The sequence below is a fragment of the Aegilops tauschii genome, chromosome 2, assembly GCF_002575655.3.
Source record: "Aegilops tauschii subsp. strangulata cultivar AL8/78 chromosome 2, Aet v6.0, whole genome shotgun sequence".
Taxonomy (NCBI): Eukaryota; Viridiplantae; Streptophyta; class Magnoliopsida; order Poales; family Poaceae; genus Aegilops; species Aegilops tauschii.
Window position 1 is genome coordinate 557,197,181 of NC_053036.3, and position 18,088 is coordinate 557,215,268.

The window sequence follows — 18,088 nt, forward strand, 5'->3', positions numbered from 1 at the left end:
TGGTCTCTTCCTGTCCGTGGATGGATGCGGGAGAAAATTTGCGGGTCGTTGGAGGTGCCCTAAGAATTGTAGTTTATTTGTTTTCTTGCGTACATGGACGTAAACTATTGCAGTCATGCATTATTCAGCAGTGAGATCGCAGTATCGATCTGCACTGCAAGGAAGGAACCAAGGATAGCCCGGTCCCTTACCTCATTCGTTCGTGGCGCTAACTATGTACTCCTTGGTTCTATCAGGCGTGCTTAAATAGATCCTGAATTAGAGGTAGTGTACTACACAGACCGACCCCAAGATTAAGCATTCATTTTCTATGCGGCAGGCTGCCACTTGTTGACAGTGATCACTTTATTTGTTCCTCCTTGTTGCCTGCCTCGCGACATGCATACACCGTGTGTGTAGTCCAGCATGCAGAATATATCTGGTCTTACGTGGCCAAATCTCCGGACCAACCGCCCTCTTTGACTTACATCGTACACACGATTAGAGTATCCGACATGCACAAACCGTCCAATACTAATGGACAAGACAGAAGAAGAAGAATGGAAGGAAAATTCGTAGCTTCTGCGGCACCTCTCGCGCGTGCATATCAATTTGTCATGGACTACGACCACCGAATGACTGTGTCCTCTATATATACCTGACGAAGAGAGGACACGAACATAGCTTCTGACTTCTAACAACCCCATCCATCACAGCGACTAGTCGATAGTCATCGAGGAAATCGATCTGATGAGGAGGTCGCCGTGCTGCTCCCACGACGCCGGCGTGAAGAAAGGGCCGTGGACGGAGGAACAGGACAGGACGCTGGTGGAGCACATCCAGAAGCGCGGCGGGAACGTCGGCAGCTGGCGCGGCCTTCCCAAGGCCGCCGAGCTCAACCGCTGCGGCAAGAGCTGCCGCCTCCGCTGGACCAACTACCTCCGCCCCGACATCAAGCGCCGCAACTTCACCGACGATGAGGAGCACCTCATCATCACCCTCCACGCCGGCCTGGGCAACAAGTACGTAGTTCACGTCAAGTCCAACTACTCCACACACAACACAGAGCTTAGCCGCCATGCCCCATGCATGCACTGTCAATTTCCTCGTGGACCTTTTGCCATAGTCTTTGAGTTTGACACTGACATGGATAAATTTCTGTTGGGCGTTATTAGGTGGTCGATGATCGCGACGCACCTGGAGGGCCGGACGGACAACGAGATCAAGAACTACTGGAACACGTGTTAAGAATGGGTAAAGCGTCTCAACCCCTATACACAGGAGCCCGCGGTGTATTTATTGATTAGATCGAGAGCTAGGTCTCGTAGGTTTACAGGTGGTTGATCGTACAAACGACCAGAGAGAGAGATACATGCGAGGGATAGAGAGATAAGAAGATAAACAGGAAAATCTCTAACTATCTCTAACTAAACCCTGACCTATACTTGATGTACACGCCCACACATTGGTACTGACATACAAAGAATATTTCCAACACTCTCCCTTAATCACAACTATACTAAGTTGAGATTACGCCTGAATTCTTCAAAACTTCTAGTAGGCAATGCTTTGTGAATCCATCTGCAAGCTGATCCTTTGAGGGAATAAATCTGACCTCTAACTGTTTATTTGCAACTCGTTCTCTGACAAAGTGAAAACCTATCTCAATATGTTTAGTCCTGGCATGGAAAATTGGATTAGCTGACAAATACGTAGCACCAAGATTGTCACACCAAAGACAAGGAGGTTGCACTTGTGCAATTTTAAGTTCTTTCAACATGGACTGGAGCCAAATGACTTCTGCTGTGGCATTTGCTAGTGCTTTGTACTCTGCTTCTGTACTTGACCTGGAGACAGTTGCCTGTTTCTTTGCACACCAAGAAATTAAATTTGGTCCATAGAATATAGCAAACCCACTAGTGGACCTTCTATCATCCACACAGCCAGCCCAGTCAGCATCAGAAAATGCACTTATAAGAGTAGATGACGATTTGCTAAATGTGAGACCAACAGTTAACGTGTGCTTCACATACCGTAAAATCCGCTTGGTTGCTGTCCAATGAGCTGTGGTAGGAACATGAAGAAATTGGCATACTTTATTGACTGCAAATGAAATGTCAGGTCTTGTGAGAGTCAAATACTGAAGACCACCAACTATGCTTCTGTAACTGGTGATATCCTCCTGATTCAGGAGCTCTCCCTGTGTTAGTGACAGAGATTCTGAACTAGACAATGGTGTTGGTGAAGGTTTGCAGTTTTGCATGCCAATCCTGTTTAACAACTCAGTTGCATATTTTTCTTGAGATAGATGAAGACCATTACTATTTTTCTGAACCTCAATGCCCAAAAATAAATGCAGATCTCCCAAATCCTTGAGAGCAAACTCAGATCCTAAATCCTTAAGCAACTTTCTTACAGCCTCATTAGACGAACTAGTGACAATAATAGCATCAACATATAGAGTACAAATATGGATATGTGAGATTTGGTATAGATAAACAGAGAGGTGTCAGATTTTGATGGAACAAACCCAAGTGATTGGAGTTTCGTGCTCAACCTTGAATACCATGCTCTAGGGGCTTGTTTTAACCCATATAGAGACTTATCAAGCTTGCAAACATGGAAGGGTTTATTTTTATCTTCAAACCCAGGAGGTTGCTTCATGTACACATCCTCTTCCAGAACACCATGAAGAAACGCGTTCTGAACGTCTAGCTGTCTAAGGCTCCATCCCCTGGACACAGCAATAGATAGCACAAGGTGAATTGTTGCACCTTTGACAACAGGACTGAATGTGTCCTCATAATCCAATCCATACCTTTGCTTAAACCCCTTTGCCACGAGTTTTGCCTTGTAGCGATCTATGGTGCCATCTGATTTCTTTTTGATGCGGTACACCCACTTGCAGTCAATCAAGTTGTAGCCGCGCTGAGGAGGAACCAAGTGCCACGTTTTATTCCTTTTTAAGGCCATGTACTCATCATTCATAGCTGTCTTCCACCTGTCATCAACAAGAGCATCTGATAATTTAGTAGGTTCACCTGCCATACAAGATAAACCAAACTTGGAAAAGTTTTTATAATTGATTCTGGAAGTAACTCCCTTCTGTAGTCTGGTTCGCGGTTGCACAGGAGAGACCACAGGAGCGCTCGATGTAGACGGTCCAGCCGCGATCACAGGGGATCCCGGAGCAGTCGCTGTGCGCTCCGATCCCGAGGAGGGTTCGACCGCAGGGTGCACCGACCGGCCCGATCCCAAGGGAGGTTCGGGCGCATGTGGCTGCATGCAGCCTGGCGATGCACACGGGCCGCCTGGCGACGGGCCAGCAGCGGGACCGGGTGAGGGTGGCTCCAGCCACGTGTCATCTGCAGATTGGCGCGGAGAGGTGAGGGAGGCAACGTCGCTGGCGTCGCCTGCATGCGCGCTCGCCCCCGCGGTGTCGTTTGTGGGTCGCGCGGAGGACGCGGCTCTATCAGTGGGAGGGACGGATCCCGATGTGGATCTCCCTGGCATCTGCGTCAAGTGCTGCGGGAATAATCCCGAGGCGGAACTGCCTCGAGTTTCGCTGTCTCCATGCGGGGAACACATGAAATAACTGCCATTTTCTTTGCTGTTTCTTGCCCTGTTTGCATCCAAAGTAAATTCTGCAGCCACAGACTCAGATAAATTTTGATGAGTAGTCAAGGAAGGAACAGTGCTATTACTTTCACCCCCGTGATCTGTTCCAATAAGAGATGGTGGTAGAAGCAAGATTTCCTTGCGAAGAAGAGCACCGGCATTAGGGTGTAGTTTCTCAAAGGGAAATTGAGTTTCGTCAAAAACAACGTCACGTGGTATGTAAACACGACCAGTAGCAACATGAAGGCACTTGACACCTTTATGTTGTGCACTATAGCCAATAAAAACGCATTGTGTGGAACGAAACATGAGTTTCTTGTTGTTGTAGGGACGAAGATTGGGCCAGCAAGCACAACCAAACACACGGAGTGGAGCATAGTCTGTTTTGACATGAAGAAGTCGTTCGGTGGGAGTTCCGTTTTTTATGACACGACTAGGCAGTATGTTTATGAGATGAACATCGGCTAAAAAGGCTTCATCCCAAAATTTGAGCGGCATGGATGCAACAGCAAGAAGGGTGTCGTGGTTTTGTCACGGCAGATGTCCTTAGGGTGAGGACTTAGTCGCGAGGCTAACGCATCTATGTGGTAGCTTTAGAGGGGTTGAGCAGAATCGAGAGACGCAACACAAGACGAGGATTTAGACAGCTTCGGGCCCCGGGAAACATCATCCGGTAATAACCCTACATGCTGTTTGAGGCTAGATCTCATTACGCTCATGAGGGAATCACCATAAACCGGCTCTCCTCTAATTGTGTCTAGCCCTAGAGATTATTGATTGTTGCCCTCTCCCTTTCTGGGGAGCCCTGCCCCTCCTTATATATGTTGAAGGGGCGGTTTACATGACTAATCCTAGTTGGATTAGGATTACTCTATTACAAGTGGAGTCCTAGTCTTGCTTCCTTTGTAAGGGAATATTCCTTGTGCTTTCCTCATAAACCGGCCCATACCATTAAACGTGAACCGGCCTTCTGGGCCTTGGGCCTCGTCATCCATTTGACCCGCCCGCCGGGTTACTAATGAACCGCCAAGATCGGGCGGGTTACCCGTGAATCGCCAAGCTCCGGGCGGGTTACCAGTGAGTCGTCCAGTCCGGCCGGGTTATACTTCCGGCCGGTTTATGCCGCGGGGTATATCCCCGACAAAGGGCAATACCTATTTCAACAATATGTCTGTGTTTGCGTTCTGCTGATCCGTTCTGTTGATGAGCATGGGGACAAGATACATGATGGGAAATGCCTATCGTTTGAAAAAAAGAGTTTAGCTTTTTGTACTCGCCACCCCAATCAGATTGCATGGCAATTATTTTACTATCAAACTTGCGTTCAACGAGAGCTTGAAAGTTGTGAAAGACTTGGTAAACATCCGAAAGTTTTTTGAGGAGATAGATCCACGTGTACTTGCTATAGTCATCGATAAAGCTTACGTAGTATGTGTATCTACCAACAGAGGAAGGGGCCGGTCCCCACACATCAGAAAAGATAAGTTGCAAGGGTTTTGTAGAAACTGGGTATGACAATTGATGACTTTTTGCTTGCTGACAAGAATCACAAATAGTTTCACGATCACGCTCACCAACATACGGGAGCTTATTTCTACCAAGAATTTGGTAAACAATGGAAAAAGATGGATGGCCTAAACGCTTATGCCACCTTTCTGAAGAGACTCTGGTGGCGCCATACACTTGTTTATTGGAATTGCAAATTTGTGGAATCAACGGATAGAGACCATGCACGCATTAACCGCGGTAGAGAACCCTCCTCGTGGCCTGGTCCTTTATCAAAAAAAAGGGGTGAAATTCGATAAAGACACCATTATCAAGGGTAATACGGTGAACAGAAAGGAGGTTTTTTGATGCATCAGGAACATGTAGAACATCTTTGATATGGATATCACGATATGGGGTGTTAATAATAGACTGACCAACATGACTAATCATCATACCTTGCCCGTTTTCAGCCGCGTGGACTTGATCTTGACCGGTGTACTTCTCATGCATGCTCATCTTGGCAAAGTCTAAAGTGATATGCTCATTCGCACCGGTATCAACATACCAGTTTGAATCAACACCATAGGAGGTGTCTGCTGCAGCTGCAACACGCCTTCGTTGGGAGTTGTCCTCTGCATAACGCCACTTGCACTCATTGGCAATATGGTTAGTTTTCTTACAGATCTGACATTTGTTTTTGTACTCTTCATACCCGGCAAAGTGACCACCTCCTCCGCCCCTATTGTTGTTGTAGAAGGGACGAGGTGGGTGGTTGTTGTTGTAGCCGCCGCCATTGCCATTGTTGTTGTAGATGCGTTGGCCGACGGCAAAGTTGTTGTTGTGGTAGCCGCCGCCGGAGTTGTTGTAGCGGCCGCCGAAGTTGTTGTTGTGGTAGCCGCCGCCACCACCGTTGTGGTAGCCGCCACCAGTGCCGCCACCGCGCGACCCACCGCCGCTACCCCCTTTAGGTGAGTTGCGGTTGGCCTTGGAGGAGCTCCCTTGGCCACGGTAGGCCGCATTGGCTGAGGACTTGAAGCCCCCTGCCCCCCGATCCATGGAACATCTCTACTCGTTGATCGAAGTTGGCTACCATGCCGAAGAGGTCGTCTACGGAAAGAGGTTCTGTGCGCACATCAAGGGCCGAGATTAGGGGCTGATAGTCCATATCAAGACCAGCAATAATGAACGAGATCAGCTCGTCCTCAGTTATGGGTTTTCCAGCCACGGCGAGCTCATCTGCGAGCGATCGCATCTGGCCGAAGAAAGCGGCAGCTGATTGCGTGCCTTTTTGGGCGTTGGAAAGGGCTGTGCGACAGTTGTTGGCTCAGGAGCGTGACTGGGCTGCGAACATATTGGCAAGGGCGGTCCAGATTTGATGGGATTTTTCAAGGGACGCAACCTGGATCGGGACTTCCTTAGAAAGATTACGAAGCAGGTAGGCCACGAGCTGTTGATCCTGGATCAACCAGGGGTTATGGGCGGGGTTAGGAACCGTCTGGTCCTTCCCTTCGGAGTTCTTTGAGACTATGGTGGTGGAGGGTTCAGGGATTGTTTTGTCGAGATAGCCAAAAAGTCCCGCCCCCATGATCTGAGAACGGGCCTGAGCTCTCCATAGGATATAGTTGGTACGATTGAGAGGCTCGGAGGTGGTGTTGTTTAGGCCGGAGGAGATGTTTTGTGAGGAGGAAGACATGGCGGAAGTGGTGGTGAAGATGAAAGCTAGACGAGGAAGAAGGAGGCTCTGTATACCATGTTAAGAATGGGTAAAGCGTCTCAACCCCTATACACAGAAGCCCGCGGTGTATTTATTGATTAGATCGAGAGCTAGGTCTCGTAGGTTTACAGGTGGTTGATCGTACAAACGACCAGAGAGAGAGATACATGCGAGGGATAGAGAGATAAGAAGATAAACAGGAAAATCTCTAACTATCTCTAACTAAACCCTGACCTATACTTGATGTACACACCCACACATTGGTACGTGACATACAAAGAATATTTCCAACAACACGCACATCCGCAAGAAGCTCCTGCGCATGGGCGTCGACCCCGTCACCCACCAGCAGCTGCCGCCCGACCAGACCAGCCACCACGTCAACAGCACTGCCACCGCGCTCCTCCCCGAGGCGCTCCTCTGGGCTGCGGCGGCCGCGAGCCTCGGTGGCCTGGACACCGGCGCCCTCATGCAGGCGCAGCTTCTGCAGCAGCTACTCCAGGCCATCGGCTCTAACAACAGCACCTCCGGCCTCATAGCCAACCTGGCTGCAGCAAACACAGCGTTGAAGCTGAACTCAAGCAACAGCATCGTTCCGAACCAGATGAACTACCTGCAGCCGGGTTACCTCTGGAACACCTCCAATTTTGTAGAGCAGCACGTGGTGCAGCAGCAACGGACCGATGATACGTCTCTGGGAACGAGCTCCTTTTCAACAGCTGAACCGGCTGATCAGCTCTGCAACACTGCCTCTTCATATGATGTTCCGAAAGGGAACAATGCATGTTTGATGACGAACGGGAGATAGCTTCCTCTTACGGCCTTTAAATTTTTTTCTACGTTTAACGTGCACTAATACAACTGTCATGTGAAAACACCCGTGAGTGACTGGTCACCGGCGCAGGAGTTCGGCGGCTTGCTGGAGCCCATGATGGAGCTGCCCGGGCTGTGCTCTCTCGAGGGTGACTCTTTCTGGAAGGACATATTGGAAGACAGCTACCGTTTATAGATGTCTTGTGTATGACAGTTTTGTACAGAGTTAGATCCATCATAACGGTGTACTACAACATTCATTGATTTGTTTGCGTTCATTGTGGTTCTTCCAATAGACTTTTCAGTGAAGTTGAAGGTTGTCAATTGCTGATTTGATGCGACTCGTGCTACACTTTCCTTATAAGTTAACATGTTGCCACTCGACACAAACGCGAGGACCATCTAAGTAAAATGAGATTCCAGATAACTGAAACACTTTCGTCGCAATAACGGTGGCGCTTAAGATATAATTTGGTTACAATCCGGCCTTAGCGATAGTGTTATACTGGGTTACTCACAGCCCATTTAGCTAATACGAACGAACCTAAGATGTACGTATTAAAAAGCTGAGTACATTTCATTTTCAATAAAAAACTTTTATTTCGAGGAACCAACAAGAGCATTGCATTTTTATAAAAGAAGAAAAGGAAAATTTATGTATAGAGCTGCAAATTTTGAGGCAAACTTGCCGAAACCCTACATTTTCTCTTACAAACATAGTCAAGATAACCATACGGAAAACAGTAGCGATGATTTAGAATAAATACACATTCCTTGGTCACCTTGAAAATAGCAAAACCACCTTTTGTTTCTGGATTAATAATTGGTTCAGGATGGTTTTCGTCTGACGTAGTTTCCTAAAAAAGTTCCACTTGGAACCTTGTATTTTCTAGCAAATTCAGTGGCAACTTTAAAGCCAGATTTAGTACAAACCATTTTGAATAGAACCACACTTAACAATTGGAAAGTTTTCACATGATGGTCACATTCAAAGTAACATGACGCATTCGATTGGACATGTCGCAGAGGGCACACGGCGAAATAGAAGCCTATTTTTGTAGGACACATTCGGTGTGGCTGGTTTGAGGGGATAAAGCCAAATTGTCTAACCCTCACCGTTCTGGTTGGTTCATTGTATCTATAGTATCACTCTTAGATGTTGTTCCAACCTGGGGCTATGGGTGCGCAACATGTAATCAAGGTCAGCTTATAACTCCAAGAGCAAAAGGCTAACCCCAACCTGCCCTATAAGAGCAAGTACAATAGAGTGACATAGGCGGGATATAAGAGATGCCACAAAAGATTTATGCCTAGTTTGAGGGGAGAAAAGATGAGAGAGAAGTGAAACGAGCTATAAACTTACAGTCGGCTGTAGCACGAACTCTAACACCTTTGGGAGAGAAGGAGGTGGACCATGTATTAATGGTATAAACACTAGTAGTTTGACTAACTATTGTATGAGTGAGCTATCGGATTGTCTATAAGTGACATGGCAATTCCATATAATCTATTGTTGGCTATACTATTAACCAACCTCTAACAGAAAACAACAATTTGGTTCAAGACTGGTCGGTCCATATTACACATGCCTTCGCCATATACATTGGTATGTGGGCCAGTTCTTTCAAGTCCCAGGCAACCTAAAATTCTGTTAAATCGGATGCAGTGCCACAAGAAAACATCCTTTAACCTAAAAAAATTGTTTCAAAATAAAAAAGAATTAATTGTGCTAAATCTGATGCAGTGACACAAAAAAACATGCTTCAACATGTTGCTTTGTCACAAATATCATATTCAATCTGTTAAACTTATTTGTACCCTAGCTGAGACAATTGATCTACAATTTTGTTCTAATGAACATCAACATATGTAGAGGACTAAAACTACATAATGAGCTAACGTTACCGTCTCAACCGATGCAACATGAATGCTCCGAGTTATTAATTATGGGTGATCTATCTCTCTATGAGGCTTACATTTTATGGATGTAACACCATCCAATTGATGCATTGTCTTGTTTCTGTCTGATAACTTATTAGCTAGCTCAAGCTCCTTGAGACCGACGCACGGCCTTCTAGAGCTGACACCGAAGTATAGACGAAGAGTATTATCTCCGGTCATGTAACAACATTGATTAAATCTAATGACAGTGTTAAGTCTATACAAGTGATGCCTTCATCGGTGACTTGGCTGTAAGACTTAGGTTTTTGGGAAACTGCCCAACACCCGTTAAGGGTGTGGCTATCTCATATATATAAGGGGTACACCAAGGTGTACGATACAATATACAAGACATATACAGAAGCTATATGTAAATACAGTCTAACACCCTCCCTCAATCTTAACTATGCATACCTGCTCCACTGGCGCTGTGAACCTGATCATGACCACGGTATGGCTCCTGAACCGAGAGTTTGCCCATCTCGCCCGTCAGATGATTCGTAGCGCCCGTGTCCATATACCAAGTCGGATCAATGGGATATGATGGAGTGTGGCCTGCTTGACGAGCAGGCTCGTGAGTGGCCAAGGCAGCTTGTTTCTCGTTGCCTTTGCCATTGTTGCCGACGCCGAGGAAGTCCTGCTTGAAACGGCGATGACAACGGGAAGCAACGTGACCTGGAATGTTGCACAGTTGGCAGGAGAGCTGAACACCACATGAAGGGCAGCAAGCACACGAACGGCCACCCCCGGTCGGGGGGAAGGGGGCAGCGGCAGGCGACCGCGGAGCCTGTGAAGTCAGTGGTACTGATTTGCCCGCTGCAGATGACTTGAAGGGCTTCCCTTTTCCACGAGTGGCAGCGTTGGCAGCAATGAAACTCGGGTTGGTACGGCGGGACTTGACGCGCTGTTCCGTGGCAAGGAGGCGGGCGTAGAGCTCACGGGGTTCAAGTGGAGTATCACGACCATTGATGTTCTCAGCAAGGTTATCACAGTCGTCGTCCAGGCCGTTCATGACGAAAGTGGTGAAATCCTCTTTGCGAAGCGGTTGACCAATGGAGGCCAAAGTGTCTGCGAGACGCGTCATCTTGCCGAAGTAGTCGGTAATGCTGAGGTCAAGAAGCTTGGTCTCCCCCAGCTCCGTACGAAGAGTGTGAGCACGGGCCTGCTGCTGAGATGCGAAGCTGGTGTGAAGGGCAGACCACGCCTCCTGGGACGTGGCAGTGAACAGCACCAAGGAGGACACCGCCTCGGTGAGTGACGACTGGATCGCCGAAAGGATGGCCTGATCCTGAGCCACCCACGCATGGTATGCCGGGTGATGTGGTGGAGGACACAGCAAGGAACCGTCGACGTAACCCTCCAGGTAGCGACTGCGGAGAAGTGGCAGCACCTGTGCACGCCACGACAAATAATTGTCCGTCGTCAGCTTCACTGGGATTAGATGCGCGAAGTAGAACGGCGCACTGGCCACGGCATGATCAGCAGGAGGAGGCGACGTGTAGTAGCTCATGTGGGATGAACCACCAGATGCAGCCATGGCCGGAGGGTAGTAGCCGCCGTAGGGCAATGGCGGTGGCGGAGCCCTGTCCGACCCGGCGTTCGCGGCGCCAGGTGCAGCCGCATAGGGTTGCGGGTTTGAAGACGCGTAGGGCGCCGCTGTGACGGCGGCAGAAGGTGCAGCCGCAGCGGCCGCGTAGGGCGAGGCGCCATATGCCGCGTTATACGCGGCAACGGGTGCAGGCGGCGCCCCGTAGTGGCCCGTCGACGGAGGAGCGGCCCCGTAGGGGCCGTAGGGCAGCGATCCGGCAGGGACAGGCGCCGCCCCGTAGGGGCCTGCTGGCGGCGGGGGAGCGGCCCCGTAGGGCCCGTAGGTCGCCGATCCCATCCAGGGACCAGCGTACGAAGGATCTCCCGGGACCAGCGGAGGCGCGACCGGTGACGGCGGCGGTGGCTGATCCGAGGAGGCGCCCACCATCAAGGACTGGCCGGTGTAGACCGAGACCAGGGGGCGCGAGGAGAGGAACGGCGATGCAGGCGCCATGACAGGGGCCGGCGCGACGGCGGCGACGGAGTTCGGTGCGATCGCGGCGGCGGCGGCAGCGGAAGACATAGGACCGGTTAGGGTTGATACCATGTAAGACTTAGGTTTTTGGGAAACTGCCCAACACCCGTTAAGGGTGTGGCTATCTCATATATATAAGGGGTACATCAATGTGTACGATACAATATACAAGACATATACAGAAGCTATATGTAAATACAGTCTAACATTGGCGCTCTAGCTGATCCATACAATCGCAGCAAAAGGCTCGTTTATAGTTAGCAGTTAGGTAGGTTAAAGGCTTGCCCGATGTTTGAAGTCATTGACTTGTGCCAACAAAATAAGGAAACTGAGAAGGATCGATGTGATTAATCGATGATCATTGTGTTATTCTGTCCTTCGAGCTTTAAGGAAGTCCTTTGTGCCGTTTCAATGGATAATGACTGGTAGCATTTTTTAGGCAGAAGGTTAAACGAACTGTGATGACTTTTGCAGCTCGTGCCAACTTGAGAATATCCTCTCCGTTGGGTTTCTTGGTGTTGAATAGGAAACGGAGTGGAACTGTTGAGCTCGGCAAAGGCATTTTCCAGTGTAAATGACCGAAAACTCACACGTTGCAGGACCGAGCCTGTGGTATTATATGATCAAGGTAAAAGGTGAAACGGTGAATCTAAGCCAAATCAAGATGAGTATACGAAATGGATTTATCTACTTCTATCTTTGGCAGAGAGTTTCTTTTACACGCACAAAATGATGGCGTTGCATGGTCTCGATCGGTGAAAATGACGAATGGGATTATGATGATGGCAACACTTGACGAAGGGAGACAGGAGGAACGATGGTGAAATACCTGTTTTACTTAGCCCTGCACGAAACCCCCAGGAACTGCAAAATGCTTGTGAATGCGGGCAACCGGGGAAGATTCTACGCGAAGCTACCCCATTGCCTCTGCTGAACCCAATCATCTCGCCGGGGCAAAACAACGACAGTAGCTTTTTCTTCCTTCAAAAACAGTAACTGATGGATCGGTTCGCTGTTAAAGGGAAACGTATTTGACTGCCGTTCGTCCGGTCGCCAACGCATGCACATTGAGAAAACGCGACGCACGTCTCGCCGGCCGGCGAGAGATTTCACGCACGCCCGCACGCCGCGTTTACCGAAGCGACGACGCCGACGTGTCAACCAAACCACTATGCAGGACGCAGCCCTCGGTGGCTCGTCGCTCACACAGGGGAATGTTATGCGTGCCGTGCGTTTTCCATGTGAAAAAGGTCAGGCGAAGACTTTGGCCCTGTGACCGTGAGACTGTAATGATATGCTTTTGAATTTTAACCTGGAGGATGTGCCAGTCGCTAACCGCCGGAGAGAAATGCCGGGAGTGTTTCGGGATAAGACAGGCGATGCTGACGGTCGGATAACTGGACCTTTTGCCATTGTTGTGGAGATAGTTGCGGATGTACAAGAGATCCTGAAGATACTGATATGGATGCACTAGTTAAGACAGGCGATGCTGACGGTCGGAGAGAAATGCCGGGAGTGTTTCCTACAGCTGGACCTTTTGCCATGGTTGTTAGTCTTGAAATGACACTGATATGGATAAATTATTGTTGTACGTTAGGTGGTCGATGATCGCGACGCACCTGGAGGGCCGGGCAGATAACGAGATCAAGAACTACTGGAACACGCACATCCGCAAGAAGCTCCTGCGCATGGGCGTCGACCCAGTGACGCACCAGCAACTACCACCCGACCAGAGCCACCACCACCTCAACGCCACCTCCATCACCCACCTCCCCGAGGCACTTCTCTGGGCTGCGGCGGCCGTGAGCCTCGGCAGCCTGGACACCGGCGCCCTCATGCAGGCGCAGCTCCTACAGCAGCTCCTCGGGGCCATCGGATCCAACTATGGCACCAGTGGCCTCATCGCCAACCTAGCTGCAGCAAACGCAATGCAAAACTCAAGCGGTAGCATGGTTCCGAACCTCCTGCTCCAGGACCAGATGAACTGCCTGCAGCCGGGTTACCTCTGCAACACCTCCAATTTTGCAGAGCAGCACGTGGTGCAGCAGCAGCAGCTGACCAAGACACGTCTCCATGAGTGAGCTCCTTTGCAGCAGCTGAACAGGCTAATGAGCTCTCCAACTCTGCAGCTTCATTTGCATCGCTTGACGTTGCACCCGCGGGTGACTCCGCGGGTGACTGGTCGCCCGCACAGGAGTTCGCTGGCTTGCTGGAGCCCGTGATGGAGCTTCCCGATCTGTGCTCTCTGGAGAGTGATTCTTTCTGGAAGGAAATACTGGAGGACAGCTACCGTTTGTAGACTGTTCCTTCCGGCTGAAACAAATGTGCCGTGTACGATAGTTTTGTACAGTGTTTAGATCAATCATAGAGGTGTAGATGAGAAGATAAAACATGATGCATTGATTTGTTTATGTGTTGATTGTGCTTCTTCCAATAGATTTGTCGGTCAAGTTGAAAGGTTGTCAATTGCTGATTTAATGTGACTTGTGCTCTTTATCAGATAAGATGTTGCCACTAATTAAGATGGCAGACAACTGAAACACTTTTGTCGCAATGACCGTGGTGCTTATTAGATAGAATTTGATTATAGTTGGAGCTTAGCAATATATACTGCAATGGAATGTTATACTAGTTAACACGGCCCATCTTAGCTAATACACGAACGGAGCTAAGGTGTCATAATAAGCTAAGTAGATTTCATTTTCAATGTTTTCTTTTCAAGGAATCGGCAAGAACACTACCTTTCCATAAGAAGAAAAGGAGGATTTATGTACAGAGGTGACTAGTTTATGAAGAGAACTAGCCGAAACCCTATGTTTCCAAGAATGTATCCACCTTTATACATTTTCTTGTAAATATGTTTGTAGGGAACGGTTTTAAGCAATGATTGATGCAGAGGCCGGAGGTATTCCTCCTTTTCAAAAAAAAGATAAATAGCTATTATATATATACCACAGAAATAGCAAAACCACCTTTTGTAGAGACTTTTTTCTGGATTAAATTGGTTCATGATGTTTTTTTTCCTGCCGTAGCTTCCTAAAAACAGTTCCACCAAGAATCCTATATTTTCTAGCAACTTAATTGATGATTTTGAAGCCAGATTTAGCACAATACCATTTTGAATAGAACAACACTTAATTATTGGTCAATGTTTTACATGATGGCCACAGTAAACATGATGTGGCGCATCCGGTAGGGCAACCACTAAATGTGTTTGGAAACATAACAAAGAATAATTGTGCTAAATCCATTCACTCAAAAAAATGTGCTAAATCCATTGTAGCGACTTTACACAAAAATAAAACATGCTTCAGCATGTTGATTTGTCAAAATTAGTAGATTCATTTTGTTGAACTATTAGCACCCTAGCTGAAAAAAAAGATCTGCAAAAACAATTAATGAACATCAACACACACACACACATATAGAAAATTTTGCAGTCCCAATCGATGTAATATGAAAGCTCAAGATATTAATTAAGGGTGATCTAATGATCTATCAGACATGCATTTTATGGACGTACACTACCGCATAGATGCATTGTCCTGTTTTTCTCTGATACAAAGTTGGGGTAGGAAGTTGTTTGTACAGTGTTGAAAGGTGATGGAGCTTGGACTTCAAAAGAAATATAATGTGATGGAGCTAGCTCAAGCAACTTGAGACCGACGCGCGGCCTTCTAGAGCCGAGACCGAACTCTGCATGAAGAGTATTACCTCCGATCATGTAACAACATCAAATTAAATCTAATGACTAGATGTGCTAAGCATAAAGAAGTGATGACTTGGCGCTCTAGCTGACCGATCCCTACAAGAGCAGCAAAAGGGTCGTTTATAGTTAGGAGTTAGGTAGGTTAAAGGCTTGCCCGATGTTTGAAGCCATTGACTTGTTCCAACAAAATACGGAAACAGGCGGAGGATCGATGTGAGTGATCAATAATCATCGTTGGGTTATCTGATCTTAGACCTTTAAGGAAGTCCTTTGTGTCATTCCAATGGATAATGACGGTATCATTTTTTAAGTAGAAGGTCAAAATATTTCTGTTGACTTTCGCTGCTCGTGCCAAGTTAGTTGAGGATATTGTTTCCTTTGGGTTTTTGGAGCTGAATAGGAAACGGAGTGGAACAATTGAACTTGGTACACGTTTTGCTAGTGTGAATATGAGCGAACTGACACCGATCGAGCCGCTGGTCATATTGAGTAATTCTGGCCAACGAAGTAAGAGGTGAAAATGGTGAATCTAAAGTGAATTATGAAACGGATTTACCTACTTATGTCTTAGGCTGAGAGTTCTGTACACCCAGAAATTGTGGCGTTACATGCCTTGTCTCAGGGGAAATGATCGACTTCGGGAGACAAGGCCGGTGGTGAAATATCGTTGCAGATGTTGTACTTACCCATGCACAAAACCACATACGATGATACGAACTGCTAAATGCTTGTGAGCGCGGGCAACGGAGGAAGATTCTACGCAAAGCTAACCCTGCCTCGCTGAACCAATAATCAGGCCAGGCAAAACAAACAGCAGCTAGAGCTGATGGATGAGTTGGTGCACAAAGGGAAACGTATTTGACTGCCGTTTCTCCAGAGGGATCGGCATGCATGCACCCTCCCTGAGAAAACGCAGGTTGTCCTACGTGACGCGACGAGAGATTTCCGTTACGCACGCATGCATACCGGCTGCCGGATCTAGTCTCGGTGGCTCCCTTGCACAAGGGGTACTTCGTGCGATGCGTTTTCCATGCATGTGAGAAAGGTCATCCGCGAGGATTTTTGCTCAACGAAGACTGAGGTGCTTTTGATTTTTTAACCTGGAGGATTTAGCTTCTACCTGTCGGAGAGAAACGCCGGCAGTGTTTTAGGATAAGACAAGCAATCCCTGTTAGAATAAATAAGAGGCCACCGTTGATCATCCAAGGACCAAGCAATCACATACAAGCACGACATCGAGATTTGTTAACGAGGTTCACCGATATGGCTACATCCCCGAGGCCTGACTATGGGCGCTCCTCCCCATGACACCGCTACAATACCGCACCCGGTAGCCCTGGACACCTGCACATGCCGCCGGCTTCCCCTGCGTTCCGGTGCTATTATGTTGGCATAGGTTACATTGTGTGTCTAGCCCCGCTATATATGAGAGGCCTAGGATACAAGTGTCCTACTAGAACACGACTCCATATCCTATCTAAACACAATACAACTCAGAGTCCAACTGTAACCTACCTTGTACACTATATTCGACACAACTCCAACAAACTCCACCTTGGCGAATATTATCCACCACCTTGAATTCGTCAATGCGTCAAACTTCCATGTACATTGGACTCGAGCTTATCCCATGAGCACCGCTGCTACTCCAAGACTCCATGTGACTCCACCTACAACTTGTAGTCCCTTCTTTTCTTGACCATAGTCAACGCTCGAGCAAAATTAAGTTCCTCATTACTCTAGTCTGTGCTCCCAACTTCCAGAGTATCAGTCCAACGCCATCACACACTGATCACTGACCTGCGTGAAAGTGAACAACTCACATATTGGGTGTCACACATAAGAGTTACGTGAACTCAACATCACCGCTCCTTTCTTGACTGCCTGTCTGAAACTTGAAGAAATTTCACCATTGCTTGTAGTCATCCCGAGTCAAATTCGCAGTTGTCTCACCACATGTATAACCACCAGAGCCCTGGCCCGTCTCCATGCCCCGTGCGTACCGCACGCCTCACCGCTATTACCGCGTCGAGCCTCCGCTGTCCCGGTCGAGTCTCAAGGGTTGCGAACCGACACCACTCAACCCCCACTGCAGAGTACCGCCGATCATCACCGACCGATGACGAGTTTCACCCTTCCATCAAACCACTGGGCTCCAGTCCGAACTGCGTGTCACTCGCTTTTCCCCGCTGAATAGGCTTCGATTCCCTGGATCCTTACACCGTAGCCCCTCAATCCAGCTCCACCTTCAACATGACTCCATGGTAGATGATCAGTCCACCCTCGCGCCCCGTCGACTCCAAGCTCACATGTGCACCGTCTTGAATCAACCCCGCGCCATAGCCTTGTTGAAGCCACACAAGCACTCGGGCATGTGCCACGTGTTTCCACGCCCAGAAGTCGGTCACCATCAGCATCACGCTCCTATGACGTTGTCGCCGATCCAACCACCGTCTTCTGTACCAACCAACTCGCGTCGATCCGTCAGACTGCCTAGTCCGACCTAGCCGAACTCATTCGACCGCGCAACATGCTCCAGACTCCACAAGCCTTGACACACATCACCAATCTGCCATCGTGATGGTAAAACCTCATGTGCACTTAGCAACACTTCCAAAAGAAAATGTTAACCCTCGTGGTAGTCTCCATGGGTACACCAAGCCTTTGCCCCCATAACCTCCAAAGCTCCCTTTTCTTTATTGTGTTGTTGTCCATGCCATGTCAATACCAATACCGCAGATTGTTCTTCCTTTTTTTTGTCTCA

At 48.2% G+C, this 18,088-nt stretch overlaps 1 protein-coding gene and 1 pseudogene across 1 annotated transcript; both read left to right on the forward strand.

The window, feature by feature from the left end:
• Positions 1-729: 729 nt before the first annotated feature.
• Positions 730-7,980, forward strand: LOC109754759 (uncharacterized). The gene is made up of 4 exons (XM_073509614.1): positions 730-1,001; positions 1,155-1,215; positions 7,092-7,582; positions 7,676-7,980. The coding sequence occupies exons 1-4, from the start codon at positions 730-732 to the stop codon at positions 7,806-7,808; spliced, it is 957 nt and encodes a 318-aa protein (XP_073365715.1). The 3' UTR covers positions 7,809-7,980.
• A 3,612-nt stretch (positions 7,981-11,592) lies between these two features.
• Positions 11,593-13,914, forward strand: LOC109754749 (uncharacterized; annotated as a pseudogene).
• The last annotated feature ends 4,174 nt before the right edge of the window (positions 13,915-18,088 follow it).